This window comes from Haliotis cracherodii, unplaced genomic scaffold (genome assembly GCF_022045235.1).
Source record: "Haliotis cracherodii isolate W230 unplaced genomic scaffold, xgHalCrac1.p SCAF_1, whole genome shotgun sequence".
NCBI classification, from domain to species: Eukaryota; Metazoa; Mollusca; class Gastropoda; order Lepetellida; family Haliotidae; genus Haliotis; species Haliotis cracherodii.
The window spans coordinates 11,300,990-11,323,950 of record NW_027266264.1 but is presented as its reverse complement, the minus strand read 5'-3'; the positions used below and the strand labels follow the sequence as shown (position 1 = coordinate 11,323,950).

At 37.3% G+C, this 22,961-nt stretch overlaps 1 protein-coding gene across 2 annotated transcripts in view; it reads right to left on the bottom strand.

Moving 5' to 3' along the window:
* Window positions 1-22,961, bottom strand: part of LOC139472548 (cubilin-like) — a 30,933-nt gene that overhangs the window by 5,273 nt on the left and 2,699 nt on the right. The window contains exons 3-16 of one of the 2 annotated variants that reach the window (XM_071255021.1): window positions 14,520-14,632; window positions 13,767-13,928; window positions 12,736-12,811; window positions 12,170-12,312; window positions 10,985-11,122; window positions 9,961-10,042; window positions 8,352-8,482; window positions 7,565-7,726; window positions 7,094-7,193; window positions 6,226-6,362; window positions 3,503-3,643; window positions 2,516-2,603; window positions 1,447-1,568; window positions 499-654 (exon numbers count right to left, since the gene is read on the bottom strand). In XM_071255021.1, the coding sequence (XP_071111122.1) occupies window positions 499-654; window positions 1,447-1,568; window positions 2,516-2,603; window positions 3,503-3,643; window positions 6,226-6,362; window positions 7,094-7,193; window positions 7,565-7,726; window positions 8,352-8,482; window positions 9,961-10,042; window positions 10,985-11,122; window positions 12,170-12,312; window positions 12,736-12,811; window positions 13,767-13,928; window positions 14,520-14,632 (1,751 nt within the window). The remainder of the gene's footprint in view (window positions 1-498; window positions 655-1,446; window positions 1,569-2,515; window positions 2,604-3,502; window positions 3,644-6,225; window positions 6,363-7,093; window positions 7,194-7,564; window positions 7,727-8,351; window positions 8,483-9,960; window positions 10,043-10,984; window positions 11,123-12,169; window positions 12,313-12,735; window positions 12,812-13,766; window positions 13,929-14,519; window positions 14,633-22,961) is intronic. The other variant, XM_071255029.1, reaches the window with a different exon arrangement.

Here is a 22,961-nt window from a genome sequence, read left to right as displayed (position 1 = left end):
TCAAGAACAAAGGTCCGTGGAACCATGTTGCATTCACTTAAGCTATGTGGTCAATGGTTTTGAGTATGTGCTCCTGAAAATCACAATGCAATAAACCAAAACATGGCCACGGTTACATCTTCCTTAGAGTATATATACACACAAGAAAGAGCCACTATTCTTGAGGAAGGAATACTGTCTATGTCCCCTCTGCTACAGAACATATATATAACATCATGTGTTTCCAATGTTGGAATTGCACATCCACGTTTCGAACCACTAAAGTGTCCCGCCTTGAGAAAGCACTCTTTTTGAAAAAGAGAGTCGTATTTAACATGTTCTAAAACGCAGAATGTACTTTACAAGAACATGTCCGCGGTTACTTTGCCTCAGAGTATATATGTGCAGGAAAGTGTCAGTACTCGCCAGGGTCGAATACTGCCCTGTCACATGTACTGCAAAACGTATATACAAAATCATTTGTTTCCAGTGTTGGAATTGCGCATCCATGTTTCGCACCTCTAAAGTGTCCCGCCTTGAGAAGCATTTGAAATCCTTTGTGTCTCATCGATGAGTCAGAATGGAACCTCACGGTGATGATGTGACCGGAACTGGTGTAGTCAATGTTGTCATCCCCACAGTACCTCCCTGGGTCCGATACACTGGATCCCATGCCTGTGCATACAAACGTGTTAAGACAGCTATTTGCAATACCAATCATCTGAATAATATCATAATGGATAATATTTAATGCTGCTAGTGCTGTCATCCCCACATAACTTCCCTGTGCTTGCAATTGATGAACTGGACACCAGACCTGAGCACATAAACGTGTTAACGCGAATTAGATATTTACAATACCAACCAAATGAGTAATATCATTATTCATATTTTATTTATGAATATGTATATTATAACGCTGCTCCGAACTGTATTTCAGTGGAAAGAGCCAATAAGACGTCGTAGACGTTTGCAATGTTGGTGAAACCCATGAGAACGGATACAATGGTTAATATCCAAGAAAAATATTATCGGGCGAATCGCGGATGCAAACGCTCGAGCCGGGGATCCTGATACAGCTAAGACAGAATTGTAAACGACAGTACTCTTCTCGGGGAATAATAAAACCATATGGAACCACCTGGAAATCCGTCGGAATCATGAAAACGGATGTGTTGTGTATTTTGCTAGCGCCCATATTTTAGGTGAGGTGATGTGAAATGGGGTTTAACGTCGCGTCCGAGCTTGTAGCATGCACATGTGCGTGTGTGTGTGTGGCTGCTTGTACTAATCCGGACTGATGCCCGGACCTTCCGCTCTCCGGGCGGACGCTCTATCTCCAGACATCGGAGGCGTTGCCTTTTGTTCAGCATATTATGTTCACATCTGTTTGTTTCAATTACATTTTTACACTCTAGTACTAGTATAAGTAAATGTCATTTTATATAAAATTATGATAATAATTACCATCGAAAATTTGCAGGTAATCGTAACGACATGGTGTTGTTGACTCAATCTTTGTGTTTCTGACTTTAGCTTCAATATTCGTGTTTGCTGGAGCATATATGATCCAGATGCAGTTCTCGCGGCTGAAATAACAATCATTTCAGACTGGTATTTTAAATCCTCATCAGGGCACTCCGGAATATATAAAGGTGAAAGAATTGTACATGTACCAGTTCATGGGTGCTCTGTGTCCACAGCAACTACATCTAAGATAATTGAAACGCTCGTCTTTCTCTGAGACAACATCTAAATTTGCCCTAAATTTGGGCAGCAATTGTGCTCACCTGATTATTGATCCGCAAGACTTACTCAAAAGTGTTTTGATGAGGGACATTCAAGGACGTTGTAATTTCAAAGCTTTCAATTCCATGTATGGTTTATGATTGATATGGACCAAATATTGTATTATGCAATTATTTAACCTGTACCATGGTAACATGAGCACTTGACATGTCTTGGAATGTCTTTGTGACAGGTGCCACCACTGGTGCAGGATACGCTCAACTTATTATCTAGTGTCATCCCAATTTGATAGTGACTCGTAAACATACACTTATGATATGAGCAGACTCGTAAACAAGACGACGATTACTTTTAATTATGAAAAGGGTTTTGTCACTTTTGCTAAAATAGTTACAGACTCTATTTTGTTCATTATTTGGCTTGTTTGTTTGCTGTTTAACGCCGCACTTAGTCCAGCTATATGACGGCGGTATGTCAATAATCGTGTCTGGATCAGACAAGCCAGTGACTGACATCGTGATACGATGAAATGCATCCACCAATTTCAACGGGCCTGATCGATCCCGTTAGTCGCCTCTTAAGACAAGCATGGGTAGCGGGAAAACAATTCTAACTATTTCTCGGATGCAAATGTGTATATCTTGAATAACAGCTACATATTTTAAATTCGCAAAATGCCATACATTTAATCATATTCAGTGCACATTACTCACGAGTATTGAGTATTATATCATGTACACAAATGCATTACTTGTCATAACGTGCAATTTTGTATACATTTTCTTACTTTGGGTACGGTCCAGGGTAGTTAGGCGATGTCACGGTTGTATAGTCAGCTGTAGTAATATTCAATGTCCCTCCACAATGATATTGTTCTGAAAAATGGTGAGTGAGTTCATTAATATTATGAGCTTACGACAGTTAATTTCATCAGTATCATACAAAAGCCTAATGGTCCCACTTTGGTAGCATTACGGTTTTTTTTATCGAAATTGATCGTAATTTCAATTATTTTCTCGAAATAACAAGTTGTATTTCGTATCTTCGAATATTTTCTCGTTATTTCAATTTATCTAACAAACTCGAAATTTCGATTTTGTTCTCTTTTCGTTGTTTCGAGTGTTTTCTCGTTATTTCGATTATGTTCTCTTAGGTTCGATTATTTTCTCATTATGTCAAGTTTATTTCAAAATCTCGAAACTTCAATTTTTTTCTCGGTGTTAATTCATATTATTTTTTCGAAATAATTGAAACAAGAATCTAATTGAAATAACGAGTATATGAATGAAGCAGCGAGAAAAAACTCAAAACATCGAAATGAATTGAGAGAAAAATCGAAGTAACGAGAAAATTATTGAAATTACGACTATATTATCGAACAAACAAGAAAAATATCGAAATATCGAAAAAATAAACAAATATTTGAAATAACGAGAATTTCGATTTAAAAAAATGTATTTTATATATATGCTACCAAGTGGCGCCATTAGGTGTTCGTAATATCACGGTATGTCAGTTTGTTTTGAGAAAGCCAAAGCAGACAATAAACATTCGGTTGTGGTGCTGACAAACCAAAGTTCAAACAAATCTTGAATTCAAAACCGTGACCACCAGAGTTTGTCATAATTAAGGAGCGTCATTTTGCCAGAAACACGTGGTGCCTCAGACCGCAGCTCTACCCATACTCCGCTTAACATATCTCTCTGTGTGTTTACAGACATTTCATTCATTGCCGACAGGATTAGGGGAGTTGAAATTCTAAACACGTAAATACCATTCGTTTCAAAATATGCCAACTTGAAACCGCTGCTGCCTGTTGAATGGAACTGAATAGTTATAGCTGATCCAGAGCTTTGAAGAGTAGGTCGTGATGGGCCGCACCAGAAAGATATCATGTCATTAAAGATCGAAGGTCCTGGAAGAAATTATTAAGGCAATATAGCACAAGCAAAGTAGGAAACAGCAAGTGCAGTGGAGTGTTTAAATGTGTTTGGTTGGACGATACTATCAAATAAGAATACGTGATTGATCACTTAAAGGGTCTCACACAATGATCGACATTTCTCTTCTGACATGCTTCATTTTATTGCTCTGTGATTAAATTTTGAGTTTGATACAACGATTGTCACAGTAGATCTGCTGTGAACGTAATGACCCGGGCAAGGGATGCGGTAACACAGGAAGGACACCAGTAACTACATTCCACAGTTTCATAAACATGTTTATGTTGATGTTGAGCTCCCGGCATGTGTTGTATGTGGCATAACGTGTTCAGCTAAAGCCTACAGAGCCTCTGTTCCTTCAGGGACTTAATCGTAATAATCGTAAATCCAAAGCACCTGTTTTAAACATTAACACATTTTTACAAGGTATAAATGTAATATCTTACATACATGTCCCTAAAAGATTTAGTATTGTAGCTGACAGCAGAGCAAAATACAGCGTACTTTATACTAATATGCTAGATCTGAAGGTGACAGGAATATGATTATACTGTTAACTTGAATCCGAATGGTATTATGTTCAAATGGTCAATTCTAGATATGTTCATGAGTGAACATGCAGAACGCAATAACAGACTGAGTATTTATACAGGGATCATGTACCTTTCACACATATTATCAACTTAATATATACAAGCACTTGAAAGGGTAATATATATATATATATAATAGAATCATTTCCATTTATAATTGTTTTTGACAATACTGGCTGGCCTAAGACAAAATGTATGGCAGATTGACAGAGATACGGTTTGGTGCGAAAGTATGAACCATAATGGTGTTGACAATGAATGGTATGCTAATTGTGATACGCACACTCGTTGCTGAAGTTAAGGAGCACCTGAAACCTAATGCCAGTAGAGAAAACGGTTAGAATCATACAGCGGAATACAGAACTGTGGGTAACCTTTGGGTGTTCGCAAAATTACAGTGTTCGATAGAATCCATGTTTGTGAGTTTTAAGTTAATATCTTATGGACGACTTCGTCTCCTTGCCAAGTGAGCAAAGTTCGGCAGTAGTCAACTTTGCCAGATGATATGGATGGGCCTTATATCTCTAAAAGTTGACAAACAGAGGCACATGCCTAAATCGCCAGGCGTGGTATTCCTTAATAATGGAGGGTGTTTGCGATCATCAGTTTATTTTTAGATTATTATCGGGTATGTTTTCCACGATGCCAGACTTTTTACCAACACTGAAATATTCTACAGGGGTGAGAACAAATCATTGTGAAATCTGCACATATGTAAATATACCTAATTATACATCTGTACAACCTCTCGACTTGATGCGAATATACCTCTGGTGCACATTTGCACACGTATGCAATAGCGTTCGCATGAAATATTTACACCTGTTTGCATATTTTACATACGTTTGCATTTTGCATGGGTATGCAAACATGCGGTCATGGTCATAGTAATGTGACCAGACAAGTGCGAAGGACGGCAAGTACCACTCATTGGATTTCGTTACACTTTATGAACCGTGAGCGAGCATGTGTGCATGTGTATTTGTATTTGCGATCTGATCGTGTGATATATTATCCAAAAATCCACGGGGCAGAGGAAGAGGGGAAGAAGGGGAGGGATCTGTACAAGATGGTAATATTTTCATACTTTTTCAGAGCACTAAATGAGCTGCGTTGTTGCGTAAAATGCGCAAACTACATTTGAAAATAACCATAATCCATTTGAGTTGCTTGCGTACAAAATCGCATGCTTTAATTAGATAACCTTATAATAGAACAATACTGTTCGTAATTACCCAATACAGTTTTATTCACCTTGCGTACACAACTACTTTTACAGATCGTGTCTTACTGACTGAAAGCAGGCATCGTGTATACAAGAAATTCACACCAGTGATTAATGCATAAATGTACATCTCGCTTATTGTAACTTGTATCACTGTAATGAAGTTACGCAACATAAACACATGCGAATTAGAAGCTGAAACATATTAAACAGCACAGAAGAATAATTATTTCGAAAAGGTCCTCTCATGGGTTTACAAACCCCAATAGACTGAAAGAGTAATAATACACTGAATACCCAACAAACAATCAATACCCAATGTGAATGATAACATGTGAGTAAACGCTTAAAATTTATTGGAAACCCAGGTGTCCCACACTCTCACTAACGTCTAAAGAACTGGCAACCCGATGAAGGGGGGTGATTAAGCTGGTGACCTAATGAGAACGTATCAGCTTGCATAATAGTGTTTTGCGTAGTCATAACGTATATGAGGTCATACGAGCCTTGGCGGCAAAGGTGTGAAAATAAAGCAACGTGAACCCAGTATTTCAAATGTTTGACATATCGAACCATAAAAGTGTTTTCTTGAAAGCGATACACATACATATATACTGAACAAAACAGTCCATGGCCCTTACTTTTTTGTTTAAAATATAAAGGCAATGGGTTCACATATTGTACTTGAATCTATGCCCCCAATGCGTGTAACGGAGTAGAAATTACAATCACTCACCATCGTAAGCCCAAACACGGTCATTTCGGCAATATACGTAACTTGTATCTGTAGAGTATATATCCGAATCAATGACATCGATGCGCACCATCATGTTAGGATTTGAAGCCGTTATTGTCCAAACACAGTCTTTATGGCTGCAACAAGAATTTAGTTCAGCAGTATTATCATCGACATGCACATAAAGACGGAGTTGACGTATTTCCACGTTTTATCCTCATAACAGAATAAGGAAACATAACTAAAATGACACTGAATGATATGTTATTTACATGTACGTGATTTTAAAGACTAGGTAAAAATAAACATCAAATAAATAATGTGTCGATGGTGTAGAGGCTTTTTGTCAAATCGAGACTGCATGAATCGTATTTCTTCAAGCATGCACTCATGAACTTACGCACGTTTATTAACCGTTTATTAGAAATAACCGAATTCATAAAAATCGTATGTGCACTTGTGAAAATATCATTTCACGCTCAACAGTGAATTGTTTACGTTATTCGAAAGTTATTGTGATTTGAGGTCGGAAAGACGTCATACTATAAACGAGGTCATAGTTGAAGATTGTTGAAGTTGACGTCACAATTGTGGGTTTCTAAGACGGTTGTGGTGATCTGTGTTTTTTTTCTAAATGGGATTTCAAAGGATTAAGACATCACGGTTAAGAAAGAAATTATTACACTCGCTCGTGTTTCATACTGATTTTACCAAACTCGTGTATTTAAGAATTCACGATTACAATCACTTTCGCTCGGAAAATTCAAAAATACTGACACGAGTTTCGGAAAATTAGTATGACACACATGCTCGTATAATTATCTCTAAATACACAATATAAATATACATGCTCAAGGTGATTACTTACCTTGACAATTCTACAGGGTATCCAGGGGACTGTAAATATTGTGGATGTATGGTTGAATTAAGGTACTGAGGGCCGCAATCCTTTGACTGGGGTGGTACAACTGAAACATTGACGTATTTAATCACATCATGCCACCAAGCTTGCTGTAAAAGGCGATTATGCTTGTCGTAAGTGGCGACTAAATGGGATCGGGTGGTCGGGCTCGCTGACTTGGTTGATGCATGCCATCGTATCCCAATTACGTGGATCCATGCTCATGATGTCAATCACTGGAATTTCTGGTCCATGCTCGATTATTTATAGACCGCTGTCGTTTGGCTGGATTATTGCTGAGTGCAGCGTTAAACAACAAACAAACAAACAACATTATGCCACAAAGCCAAACAATTTCGAAAATACAAAACAGAATCTGTTGTGACACTCTTGTGCTGATGTAAACCTCTATGTCTGTTTTTTTTAGGGTTTACCTACCTTTTCGTTCACTGTGTGAAACGCGGATTCGGAAGCCCCGACCACTTGAGTCACCGTTGGTTTTGAATACCATTGTCATAAATATTCCGTTGGAGTAGAACGGCCCAAATGAGGTATTTGAAGAATCACCACAAAACTTTCCAATGAGTTGCCCACTCACACCTAGAACAAGAACATATATACTCCTCACAAAATAATCCACAACAAAGATTTTGTTGTTGATAGCTTCGTCATTCCTCGCACGTTAATTATACAGTGTTCTTGGGATAATTAGGTCCAAATTGCTTTGATGATTAGGTTGTCATGAAAGTAATTTGTTTTGCTATTTTGTTTTGTATTGCTACAAAATTCACAAAACTTAAAAAAGTCCATATTTACTAGTATCTCTGTCACGGTTCATTTATGCATAAACTAAAATGCGTGAGTGGGTGAGTTAAATTAACGACACTTTGAACAGTAATTTCAGTTATTTAACGGAGTGGCAGGAATGAGCAGGGTGCAATTAACCTGGAATGTTTTTAATCACTTCGAAACCAATGAGCACAGGTACTAAATGATCGAAAACGATAAGATGAGTGTGATTCGAACAACTCACACCCACTGTCATACCGTGTTCACCACTAGAGATGGTGTATACTCAAAATCAAACGTAGCTGTGATCATATACATTTAGTGAAGTATTTATCAAAGTATCGAAGTGTACTCAACTAACCGCTAGCTTTAATGTTTTGCATTGAATAAACAACACCCGGGTCCTTTTCTCTGTTTGTGAAATTCAGTCACATACCTTGATAAAGAGTAACCGAGTCATCCCCGCAGTTGGGGAAGTCACCATCTACATCCAAGCTGACAATGTCCAGCTTCAAGTTTCTTGATGTTGATGTTACATCGGCCAATATTATGAAGCATTCCAAGTTACTGAAACGATTTTTAACGTCTGAGCAAGACTAAACATTACACAGTTATAAGAAGAGGTTTGCAGATGGGCATGTGTCTCACAGATTGTCAATTTAATACAGCGTGACTTGACAGGAATATGGTGAATAAAAATTACAGAACGGTCACAATCAATATCCGGTTTCATTTGTTTGCATATTAAATGTACAAAACTTATCGGCCAAAGTTCCTTGTTTTTATTTTGCCTAACCGAGCAGATATAGAGCATTACGAAACATTGAAGAGAACTCAATTTCTGCCCATTGGGATGCCTACCATGTGCCTAAATGTCACATCCCAAAATTCTACATGGATGTTGTATATGAGCAAGTCAGGCATTTTACAAATTGTTCAACAGTTAACATCAGATGGCTTTTGCTTTCAATTTTGGACAAAGTTTCCTGAGCCGTTTAAGATAGAGATCTAACTACATATATGATCACCACATGTATGGATAAAGGAATGCAGTTTCCATTAAGTTTTACATTTAGGATAGTGGTTGAAGTTGAAAACTTAAATGACATAAATGAACTTGATTCTTTTCTGTAAAAGGTGAAAGTTCAAACAAATCCTGTGGGTTTTTTTATGTCGCTCTTCAGTGCTTATAAGTAATGATTGTGGGTACGAATCCCGGTTTGCCCCGATTATGTTTCTAGGTTTGTCAGCACCATACACGTGCTCGTGGGTTTCATCGAAGTGGTAAACGTCCAAGACCTGCATCACTTCGGGCTTTCCTCCTACATTAAGCTGACACGCCGTGATATAACTGGAATACTGTTAAAAGCGGCGTTAAACCCAACTCACCCACTCACTATATGGTCACTCACTCACTATAAGATATGCTTATAAATAACGTCCTGACAGTGATTAAAATTATTTGGTCTTAGGGCTGTTTTCAGTTCCATCACGTAGTGACATTTTAATGAGGGAGAAAAGCCCCCAAAAGTGAGGAAAAAACTACCGTAATACATAAAGTAAAGTACGCTGGAATTATCTCTCCCTCGGAAAGGAACGTATTTGCAAAATTAATCTTCTCGGGACAGATATTACAATATTCGTAGGTCGTAAGAGTTATATATTCACTCTTAATAACGTATTGCAAATAACCTGTTGCGCTTTTTTCTTAGGATAATGCGGTGATATTTGGCCCATATGCCATACAGCATTTCCTCAATGACAAGCCAGTCAAATAAGAATAGGGTTTTCTCCTTGAATACTTTGCGGATGAGCAGCTATTACTTCAATTAAACTAGACATCCATGCAATTGTATTACACAGTGAAGTCCTGTTAATTTGGATCCACATTGTTTGTTGATAACTGTCTACATGATTATAGATTCATAGTACATGTATTGATCCTTAATCCGAAACTCTCGACGGTTTAATTTGCAACGGTGTCGCACGGATATACATGCTTTTGACTGGAAAGGTATAGAGCGAGAATAAGTTATGTAACATACCTGTCATAAATATCGGGGTATCCGGGTGACATAATGTACTTGTCTGTGGCCTTCACCGCATACGTATTGTTGCAGTCGCCCGCTGTAGCAATGTCAAATGCATTTTGATTAATTTCAACTTTTTATTCTGTTGCATCACAATCCATTAAACAAAATACACATAACAGTATTGTATGTCATCCTGACAATGTTCACGCAATTTATTCAGTATAAAGGTCCCAGGTCCATGTTCACAAATTCAGCAAGATTCATTTTTCAGTGGTAAACGGGTACGTTTTCATACAATAAAACTAATATTCTTAAAATATTTTGAATTTACACACGTTCGTTTTACTGAAATAAAACTATGCATATATTTTTATCTTAAGGCAGTGAAATGTGGGCATGCCAACATAAGTGGCGTTCATTTCAATTATTCCTAGAATACACAATTTACGAGATTACAGTGAGTATAGTTTTACGCCGCTTTTAGCAATGTTCCAGCAATAACACCAGAAATGGGCTTCACACATTGTACCCATACGAGATTACAGATTACAACAAGCAACATCACATCGCCCTCCAACATGTGTGATTAACTGAAGTTCCCCAATTCTTAATAACCATAAGAGTCGTCTACAATCACAAACCGTGAATGTACTTTCGAATACCAGTCTTCTTGATAACAGAATCTTAATCTTCTACAGTTGTTTAAATTGCCTGGATCGAAAGGTTGACATAAAAGATACATTGCTTTGGATACCTGGTGTTAGACATTCACAACAATGTCAACTAATATAATAAGAAATGTCCTGTAAAGAGTCAACAAATAAACCGTTACATCCTTAAGTCGAAGGCCTTGGGATCATCGAATGTTTCGCATTATCCGTTGTTTGACATACGCGAATACTCAATGTGGATACTTCAGTGATGTGTCGATATCAGTTACACGAAGGCAATTGTGTTCGCGTTAACAATGTTTTACTGTACCAAATTACGATCTACATTCAGCATTTAACTTCAGATGTAGCTGTAAGCCACATACCTTTACGTGCAACATATTGTAGCATGAAGCCTTGCTTAGTTGTGCTCACATCGGTGGTGAAATGAACCAACAGCGAATTCTTTGAACTTTGGTATGTTGGTAGTTGCTTTGAACAGGATTCCCCAAGATATTGATCATCTGAAACACAAACCATTTCAAATTTAGTCAATGCTTATAGATTAATCATTATAATTATATAAAAAGGTGATCTGATACCTCAGACGGCAATACAGTAAACATACATTTGCTATAAGCAACCTGCAGCGCATAACTGTTTTCGTAGTCACTCTCATGATCACATACACGTATGCCACTGAAGTTAGCATAGAACAGTTACAGTTATTGATAACGACAAAGATGTGTCTAAGATTGTAATTACGTTTGTTTTTTTAACGATGCACTCAGCAAAAGTCTAGTAAGACGACGACCTGTAAGTAATCAAGGCTGGGCCAGACAAACCAGTTTACGCTTTTAGGAAGAACGACCCACCCAGTCTGGGTACGATGACATGCAATAAACCTATTCATTGAGGCATCTCCGACGACAAGCATAGGTTGCTGGGAACCAATTTTACCCGGCCATCCGCAAAAGCATGATTACTTAGCGATGTAACCAGATGCACTATATAGATATGTTGATGTGTAGTTCAAAGGTACTTCTTCAAAGAGTCCAAGATTATTAGAAGGTGGTAAGCTCAGAGCATGCACAGACATGAAACAAAAATGGTACCCTGGGAAAGAATGCATGCTGCTATTGTCCACGTACATACACCCTTCATTAAGAGTGGGTTCCGTTCCTACCCAGTCTTTGAAACATTTCCTATTTTGTTTCATTATGTGCAGATTTTAAATCAGTTCGGTTTGGATATATTTAAATAGATTATGCCTGTGTGTATATATAATATTTTTTGTATCAATTATTTTTGGGACACAACATGAATTATTATCAATTCGATTCCATACACAATGGCGCTCCACTAACCATATTCCCAGATGTTAATAATCGTATCTTGGACCGATAACTCAGCTGTGGGTATTATGAGTACACAAACAGTGAAGGCACATTCTGCCTTCAGTAGATTCTGACGACAGGCACAGGACCCAAAGAGATGTAGTCTGGTCCTTAATCCCCAAGAGATTATTGTGGTGTAAATATGATTGGGTATATTGTTGTACATGTAAGTACCTTCAATTGTGTTTCCGGTATAAACACGAAGAACATCATAGGGGCAGGAGGCTCCAGTTCCCTCGATATCTGAATTGAGAGTTGTCAGTCCAACTGTTTCGTTTTCATTTTCTGCTGTAATGATCCACGTGCACCTAAGATCACTGACAACATAAAAACATGCTTGTATGTTGAATGTTCTACATTGCCTTCCAAGTTATGATGTATGATGAAAAGTTTCCAATGATCTCTTGTAAAGTTGCTTTGCTCAACTTTATATTATTAAGAATTGACTGTAGTTCATATACAGCTAATTTCTTATGTTATTTTTACATGTTACGAGTATAATAATTCTTATGTCAATAAACGTTTAGTTTAATGGATGGGACAAAAAGCGTGTTCATGGTAGTGTTCATGAAGTTAGGCAACTGCCATGAATAAAGCCATCTCATTTTGTGTTTACTTCGGTGACGCCAGGTCGCAAGTGTACAGTTGACAAAATTAATCTACTGTATAGATGAATTTAGTTGGTAACATATGATGAAATTTCACAAACAGTTTGTAGTTGAGCTATATCTAGAACTTACTTAAAATACGTGTAAGGATACCCCGGGGAGGGGAGATTCGCCACTTCTGATGTTGCTGTCAGCGTTCCGCCACATTCTGCAAAGACAAGAGTTTTCAACATAAAGGTAGATTGGGTGGATACCAAAGGAAAACATGTTTTAGGTTTCAATATTACGAGGCATTGCTGTTCGTAAAGCTAAAAAGATCACAAAGACATTGACTTTGAAACGGGTGTGCTATATAACGAAAGTAAAATTCTATTGTACTGCAACAAATATCTATGTACGTCTAAAACGACATTTTATGCTGTACGTATTTTTCTTACCCTTTGAAAAGTATTTAAAAATGAAATAAGCAATGAGTAGCATTTTTTGTTAAAAACTAAATAAAGTTGTTTGCGTCAGTCGGTTTGACAAGGAAATAAATCTTGTATTTACTAAACTAATATTTAACTTTGGAGGTAATAGGCCCATGTAAATATGCAAGTGATGAGTGATTGTCATAGGAGGCAAGCGCAATTGTGATCATTATTGATTGGACAGTGACAATTTTAATAATCGTATACTTATGGCCTTTTTCAGTTATTTGGCTACATTCATACACAAATACAATTCAATAGACCTCTTTATGACATGACACTCTTCCTGTTATTATATATATCGGGGATGAACATAAGGCTCAAAATCTAAATATGTAGAACATTTAAGTAAGGTATGTATTTCATCGCCAATGAAGCCAGGAATACATATTTCACAAAGTCGAAGATCATAATCAATACCTAAATAACTACTAAGTTACTATAAATATCGGATAAACAAACTTAAGTTGTATCAAGGTTCGTGATCGAAAATCGGACAACTACATGATATATAATATAATTTTCTCATGATTTATAATATTATTTTTCTACATTCTTCTCAACCACCTAAAAAGCGTCAAGACAAAGAAAATACATTTTATTTATTTATATTTCATTTTCTTATTATGGCATTTTTATCTTTTGGGTAGAATTCGTGAACCGAATATAGTGTCGCATGACACGTATACTCACTTTCAGAGTCAATGACGACGATTCGAAACCCTCCTGCATTCACGGAGGAATCAGAGGTAAACTGTATGTACATGCTATCTCCACTACTGAGGAAACTGCCTGTGCCTGTGTCTGTGTTTGTGCCACAAAATTGGAACAGGGATCTTGATGAATTGTCTGGTCCTGGTGACAAAAATATCTCAATGATAACATGAAAAGATGACAGATTCTGTCAGACAATCACACGCATACACACATCTTTTGACACACAATACCATTTTAGAAAGTGGTCAGATATAACGAATGTTAATTTTGGGATAACACTTTGCTAGTAAAGTACAAATTCTAGTACTGTTTGGGGGTTGAGTCCCGTCCAGAGTTAAGTCCACACTGCCAGAGTGAGGCGCCTAATCACCAGCGCACAAAGTCAGCAATCTAACCAACTTAGACACCGAGGGGATTTCGACCAGAATAAGGACCAAGGACCATGCTCATGAGAGCCAACTACAGTGAGGATCATGTGCTGATAGTGAGATATCATATACTGATTACTGCTTATGCTATCAACCTCTAGTTCGCAAGACAAAGGCTCGAGGTTTACAGGCCGTCGTTATATATCCTATGTCCATCAAGAATATACAAATCTAGAGCATTTTATTTTCTTTGGGATAATGCATTAGAGTTCTGCTATTGTTTTTATTTCTATCTTACGATCTCAATCATAGGTGTCAAATCGGGGTATATTGTTAAAATATTTTCGAATGTTGTGCTTACCATTGTAGAAGGAAAGACAATCAGCTGACGATTCCAAGCTCAAGTTTGCAATATGAACGCCTACTCGACGATCTGGTGACGACGCGTTTATCTTCCAGCCGCATGTTAAGTCACTGAAATAATCATGTTATCAATATGATTGAAATGGTTGCACATCATGTAAGGCATTATGACTGTTAGTTGCTGAAAAATAAATTATAGTATGATAACTCAACATCACTAATGGAAATGTTTTACCTTGGAAAACGGACATTGGCCATTCTCTTTGCATTTTAAAGCTTCCATGTCATTGCCTTCATATATTGTTATATGGCAGTGTATTTTATTGTTGAACAATGAATGATTTTTACTGTGTAACATTGTTGCTGTTGACATTCGGTGGAAGCTCATTGCAATGTATTTGGGCAGCGATTAGTCTTCAGGACTGTAGTACTATTTAATGTACGCAGTCGTTAGGAAGTTACTATATTTAGGTGATTGTGTGATATGTAAACTTATGATATACCTTGGATTCATGCAGAATAGTCTGTTATCTTCTAATGTCGCTTGCAATTGACTGTTGAGGGCAATGTGTAGCTCGTTAGACTATATACATCGAGCATGTTTAGATATCTCCCGCATTTCAACGCTTCTGGACTAGCTTTCATGTGAGCATCATCCCTGATTCGCTTTATTATCACTGATTTTTGCTAATACCGCTGTATTTTTTAATTTGATATTGACCACTGCCATCACATTAAATATTGCCATTTTGAATCAAATGACAAATGGTCTTTGTCACCAATACAAAGTGTCTAGATGAAATCAAGCAAAATAAATATAGGTGTTGAACCAACGCTGTGCTCTGAAAACTGGACTTGTTTGAAATGTAAGCAAAGCAAAATTCAGATTTTACACAGTGTAGCATTTTCTCCTATTTGGAAGTATCCATTTGTCAGTTCGTTGCATACATTGGCTCAACACTTTCAGAATATGCATTGGAAGGGAATTTTATCAAGAATTAGGGAATTAAAAATAGATACATTGCAATGATTTGATACATTCAACAGAAATTGTCCGTCCTGCGTGACGCCATGAATGACGCAACATCACGCACAACGACGACGGTATTTCTCGGAGTTTCTGACTATTTCTCTTGGTTGTAATGAACAATATAACCGTGCACAGATTGTCAGAATGTTTCGGATTACTTACATGTCACATTTATGTTTATACAGTTCTCCTCTTAAAATCCCGCATACTGTTGTCAGTGAACACGCCATTTTGTAAAAGTCGGTCACCGGTAGTGATGTCATACGTCAACATTGTTGTACATATTTGGAAAATTGGTGGAGGTCCTTGAATGAAAGCACACACGATCATTGTATCCTGCTGTTTACAGTTGCAATTATAATGTAGAGTTTTTTTCTAATTCCGTTTTGCACACCGAGATTTTTCATACCATGAACGAAAGGTAGGGGAGATATATATTAAATAAAACACCAGTGTCGTCTTTTACCGACATTTGTCAAAGACATAAAACGAGCCATGACGTCAAATAGAATGGTGCCTTTTTTGGTAAGTCATTACAGTTGATGATGAGGCTAGTGCTCCATTAATAATGGTGCAACATAAGTCAAATTACACTTGCACAATCAGGAGAAAGTTTTAATCTTATAAATGACTAATTTATATGTTTGAAAGGTTCATCCATTTCGCTATTACTTCCATTTCTATGAAGTACGATTTCATCATTTCTAAAGGGTTGTTTATACCTAAACGTGTCCAGTTTCAATATCGATATTTGTGTTAAAATAGCTTGGTGCCTCGTGAAAAAAACACCACGATAAATAAATTGTTCTTATCCACAGCTAATTTTCACTAAGTGACCTGAGTTACAATACAATAGTGCAAGGCATAGTGCGTGTTCAACCTTTCTGTCGCTTTTTGACGTCATTGAGAAAAATCAGTTTTCGTCATTTACGGCAGGCTATTCTTAGGTATTGAATGTATAACGTTATACACAAGCATATAAATCCATGTGATATATATTCATGTCGTTCAGATATAATGCAGTATTTTATTCGCTCACAGTTTCCGTAAAGTTGCTAAATAAAACAATCGTTGCACAGTACGTTCATGGGTGTACTATAAAAAGCGGCGAACTTGCTGTTTTTTCAACGCAGAGTAAATTCTCGGACAACACTCAGCAGTGTCATTCTTCAAAATCGGTTCAATAGTTGCAGTTAAATTTACACCATCACATAGGATATTTAATATTATACATTTCTGCGTAATTGTATAGCGGAGGTAGATCCAGTGTCGCGTGAGCGCAATTCTCGCACAACCTCCACTTTCCAGATCTTAGAAAAGAATCTCAGAATAAAAACTCAGCATCCAGCGGGTGAAGTGTGGCGTCTGATTACAAGATTTGGAGCATACAACGGTTCGACCATCGACTGTTCACTCAAGGTACACTCATTTTAAAAAGCATCTTCATCATGCAATTTATAAACACAAACATAACTAAGCATAGCTTCAAATTCGGTTCAACTGAGGCTAGGTGGACCCGCAAGACGATGAACATATCGAGTCATGTTATATGATTTCATTTACACTTGCCAGCAGTGTCAGCAATTTCTATGTCATTGGTTGTCGTTACCGTTAAACTAACAGCAGCTGATCAAGTACACAGAACAGGGATTCGCGACAAGGGCTTACACAAGTTAACGACTGTCCACTTGGTTCAAGGTGTGCTACTCTCATTTACAACACGAAGTTCATAGTCATGTGGGCGGCGAATATTGTGATGCTTATCAACATAATACTTTGTCCATTAGTAATGCCCTTAACCTGTAAAATGTCACGATTTTTGCACTACAACAAGGTCTTAACTCTATTGAATGGAGTAATTATTTGATTTTATTGGTCTTTAGTCGATTTAAGGATCTAACAACAACCAATGGATCGTCCAGTAAAACTTACTTGGTATTATCAAATATTCAAACACTGTGTAACAACTATGACGTCACTTTATTGTTTCAACTGCAGCTTATCTGTAACGAATTGACAATTTACTGACACACTTTCTACAATGCTGAAGTTTAAGCTCATGCATTATTTCTATGCACCTGCATTTCTAATGTACTGTATACAACGATCAAATCGCACAAATTGCTGTACGAATATAAGAGCTAATTCAAATGCAGGATGGATATTGAGCACGAAGTTAAAGATTCTTGTATGTTATGAATGTACTGCGTGACATTTCCGTACAGCATATTTGTGTAGTATATATTTCATGTATTTATTGAGTTATTTAAAATTATAAATTTGATTACACAGTATTTTTTATTTTGAAGCTGTATTTTAACTGAGGTAACTCAACAGTACCTGGACATTCGTTACTGAAAATCATACAAGACAGCTTCGATTGCTCATTATTTGTAATGAAAGTCTAGTTATTTATGTGTTTTTTAACAGAAGACTGTTAATAATAAACATACCATATGTGTCAGCCTTACAAATAATTGTTGTCGCAAGACAGAGTTACACGACAGTTGTGACACAGAGGATTGTACGGTAGTTGTGCCAGACGGATTGATAGTCGACGAGCCCTGCATGCATCACTGGGCTATTTGAATTACACTGACATTGCGGAACGTTAATATACTTTGAGGATGCATGTTGCTAGTGACAGATGTAATTCAAAATCCTTCGACGCTGACGCCACATCAAACCTCGCGGTAGAACATACAGCTAAACGCGTACCGATAAGATAACTCTTCCCGACAAGATTGGGAAATAGGGCGGGGAGGTTGGGTTTGGGGCTGGGTAGTGGCTGGTGTAGATCATGTTCTTTCGAAAGTTGTTTGATCAAGGTAGTATTCAAGGATTCAGTAAACCTTTCAAAACGTGTCATGGTAGACATTCATTCAGTGTAGGGTTCGGGTTTACATTAGAAAACACCAGAAAACAGTGTTGTTGAAGTTTGTTATGTCATGTGTTCCCACGTAGGAATGTTTATCAACACAGATCACAAGATGCTGATAGGACACGCAAACAGAGACAGGGTCGAGAAGTGGTCGGCGGCCGAGCACAAGAACAGACAAGTCAAGATAGGAGGACCAATCAGCGCCGTCGTTATGTTAGATGCGGGATATAGAACACTGCCGCTGGTCCACTGGCCCATTTACAATCAAGCATGTGTGACGTGCAGTTTGTTTACATTTGCTGAACTTCGATATTAATGGACACATCTTAAGGCGGACAATAAAGTAATAATTAATGATTATACTTGGTATGACCACAATAGAACTTTGCTCCATGTTATAAATGCTAAATGTGGACCCGGAGGTGTACTTATTCATGATCAGTAGGAGCTTCTTTACTAGAAGAGTTTAGTGTGGAGACTTTAGATACCTCACCAGAAGATACTTTATGGCTTAAGTTTAAACTTGAACAGATTGTTGTTTTGTGATGTGACATGTACCACCAGAGAATTCATCAAGACAAGTCGATGCAATAAAGTTTTTTAGGTGCGCTTCTGTTTCAAATTCATAAAAAAACACCAAACTGATATTTTATTTATACTTCGGGACGTTAACAAAGGGTGTGGAAGTTTCTTGGACCAAGTAGATGATACTGACATTTTACCACACATCGAGGTTTCAGACAACACGATTAATACCCATGGTATTTATAATGCAAATTACTGCATGCTACATGGAAGAGGTACTAATGTGAATGATTGTACACATCTCTCTTGAAGAAGGTTAATCGTTGTTGACAATTGGCTGTGAGCCTGAACTGAATTCATGAACTCGAGTCATGAAGACTAAACATCAACAATACCAGGTATGAAAGATCGCCCTATCCGTCAGCACTATTTTGATCCGTGTATCGATAGATGTGATAACCACTACGTTGGCTAATGCTCTAATCTTACCCCAGGTTCATGATAAATTCCAACAGTCCTTCATGCTTGTTGCCACAGAAATTGACAGTGACATATCAAAGATAAGAGAACTGACGATCACGAGCAATACAGCCGAAGAAACTCAATCAGCATAAGTGTTGTTGAGACCCGCTATGAAAATGTCGAGGACGTCATCATGGACGTGTTGAAAGACGTCCATCCCAATATCAGCATTAGTGGCATCGACTGATGTCATCGGATGGGAGAGAAGAATACAGGGACCAAGAGACAGATAATTGTGAAATTACTGGGACAGAAATAAGGTCATGAGAAATCGAAAATTACTCAAACATACGAAACAATCTGTCTATCTCAACGAGGACCTGACACACTACAGAAGCAAATTATCTAAGAAGGCTCGTGACACAGAAGAAGATCTTATGACGGCAGGATTCATATGTGAACAGCCAGAGTGTACAACTCATGTCATTGATTATGAATCAGACCTAATCAAATACAGTTGACAAGTCACTTAGAGTATATGGTTTGAATTCTACTGTATATGATATTGAAAGCCCAAGGTTCTTCACTGACAAACTGCATTACACCTGTGTGAATTAGCACCATCGTGTATATTAGTTGTATTGTTCCTTTGTACCATCATCATGCATAAACTATAATCATCAAGCAACACCAGGTTGTATCTTTGTTTCTGCTCACGCAACCATTTTATCATTTTCCACGCATACATTTTATATACCCTTGTATATGTCAGTTCACAAGACAATTATACCACCCGTCAGTTATGTCACAAAAATCACCTACTTCAAAAATGATCTGCCATATGGGTAATTACATTGTACAACATCGTGTGGCGTTTGGGATTTTTCATGTTAAATCGCGATCCTTTACTAGCAAAGTTAGCTACAATTCTGTTACTAGTCTATTTGTAAAGTAAATTCGATCAAAAACGCTTTTGAACCAATTACACACAATGGGTGTTATACCAATCTCCGAATGGAAAGCATGTGCATTTACTCTTATTTCCGAATTTTTCAAACGCAAGCAGGTTATACGAACATTGTTTTATTGCTATTGTTGTATCTACAGCTTGTCGGGGACGTGGAGCTCCACCCGGGCCTGCTGAACAGCGAAAATGACCAGTACGAGAATTCGGTGTCAATATTTCAACAGAAGTGTACGCAATAACTTAAATTTTCTAAGTGAGTATTGTTATAGAAATGCATTGGGGGGTGGGGGTGGGGGTGGGGGGTGGGGGGTGGGGGGGGGGGGGGGGGTCAAAGTCAATGTACATGAAACGTTAGCGTATAGAAGATTGAATGTCTTAGAAAATGTTCTTAATAAAACAATATGGATACAGATATTTCTACCACAAAACCCCTAAATATTGTGTGTTGTGTACAGACCAGAGCATAATGAAAAAAAATCTGGAAGCGCCTTGACTACAGTATTGATACTGCGTTTGATATTACATGCAATTTAGTGATTGTCGGGGATATTAATGAAAATCTTGAAAACTTCTGCGTGAAAACTTAATATTAATGAGATTTGTTAGACAGTTGAATTACGCAATTTGATAAGTGAACCCACACAGATTTCTAAAACAACGAGTTCTTTACTAGATCCGATAATTGTAAGTGAAGATAATCTGGAGTGATTGGTTGTCATAATGTGATTAGTGATCATAGGGGTACGTATGTATCAGTGAAAACACATTCATCAACTAAATCATCATTTACTGGAGATATATGGTGTTAAGGAAGAGGTGAATATGATAGATTAAACAACCTTATTCAACTGATTGGATTGACCTTTTCAACAAATGTAAGGATATAGATGAATATGTAATGTTTATTAGACAACATTTTTATGCATGTGGAGTTTGGGATGGTTGTACCAAAGAGCAGAGTGACAGATTAGAAAGACTCCAACTGGAAGCAGCAAGAATTGTAACTGGTTTACCAAACTATACTTCCGTCAAAAATATACATTTCGAAACTTCCTGGGAGCCCTTATCAGAGCGTAGGAGAAAACGTATCTTGTGTTTATTTTATAAAATATATAACAATATGACACCTTCATACCTTAAAGCTCTAGTACCTCATTCTGTCGGGACAAACATAACCTTAAAACTGCTCACAATATAACTATGCGTATATTACGTACAACGTTATCTGAATCATTGTCTATACCATGCGCTATTAAATTGTGGAATACATTCAGCAAAGGGATACTGAAACCTTCTCTCGATTTAAATCCAGTTTAAAAACAGATGAATCTACAGTTCCATCATATTTCTCTTATGGTCTTAGAACAATTAACATAATACATACAAAATTAAGACATGGTGATAGTGAATTTAACAAATGACTTATTTAGAAAAGGTTTAAACGAAGATAAACAAATACCGATGTGGCAGCCCATGTGAAACTTCACATCATTTTTTCATTGAATGTCCTTTATTTAAATCAGCTAGATGCACTCACTATTGTTAATTGTGAAAAGATACTTGTGATATTGACCTGATGCGAGTCGGCAATGCAATTTTACTTAATCATGTGAAAGAAAGCATTTTTAGGAATGTACATACATACATACATACATATAAAGAATACAAAAAGGTTTGAGTGAGCAATGTGAATGTACATCCGTTTCTCTATTTCTTTTCTTTCCTTTCTGTCATTTAATTTATTAATTGTAAATAGGCATACATGTAAATCTATGGGAGAGGGCGTTCTAAGATGCGATAACATGTGCCCAATCCTTTTCATGCGAATAAATATGTTTAAACTAAACTGTATTCTGACTTAAACTGATACGACCTAACGTCACAGTGGATCAAGCTGGCTGTGGGACATCGAGTTCTAGAACAGCTTGACCACACCGTCCTCGACGTAGACATTAACATAGATAAGACAGGCCCTCCGTTATTGTGTGACAACAGTGACTCTGCCTGTATTCGGATGTGTCAGATAAAGACATGACTATATTAGACTGCTCAGTAACAAAAGAACAAGTTGACAAAAATACAGCTTACACCGTGTTTGCAGATACGGCGAGGAGGGATCTTTTATCAGTACTTAAGAGATCTAATATAGACTAATATTTTAAATGGTGCTCGCATAAATTCTTCATAAAGCATTGTGTTTGAGTTTGACACGAAGAAATAGTTTACAGTCGTACATTTGGACGAAGTGAATTGCCTAAGACTCAAGAAACACCATGCATCTGATCCATATGACATCGTGATATAAAATATATATTTGCATTAACGTTTATGTTAGTTACGGATAGTATGTGCGACAGATATCTAGCCATTGTTAGTTTATTGGACAAGAAATGACTATTCACCTTGGAGTTACATGGATGATAACAGATGTAGTGTCTCTGCAATGCTCATGATGGAAATGTCTTAACTCTGCCTAAGGCCTTTCTATGAACATGTTGTCACCCTATTGATTGTCTCCAAGTTAACAGAATATCCCATATTGCATCAGAAACACAATACATGCATTTATCAGTGT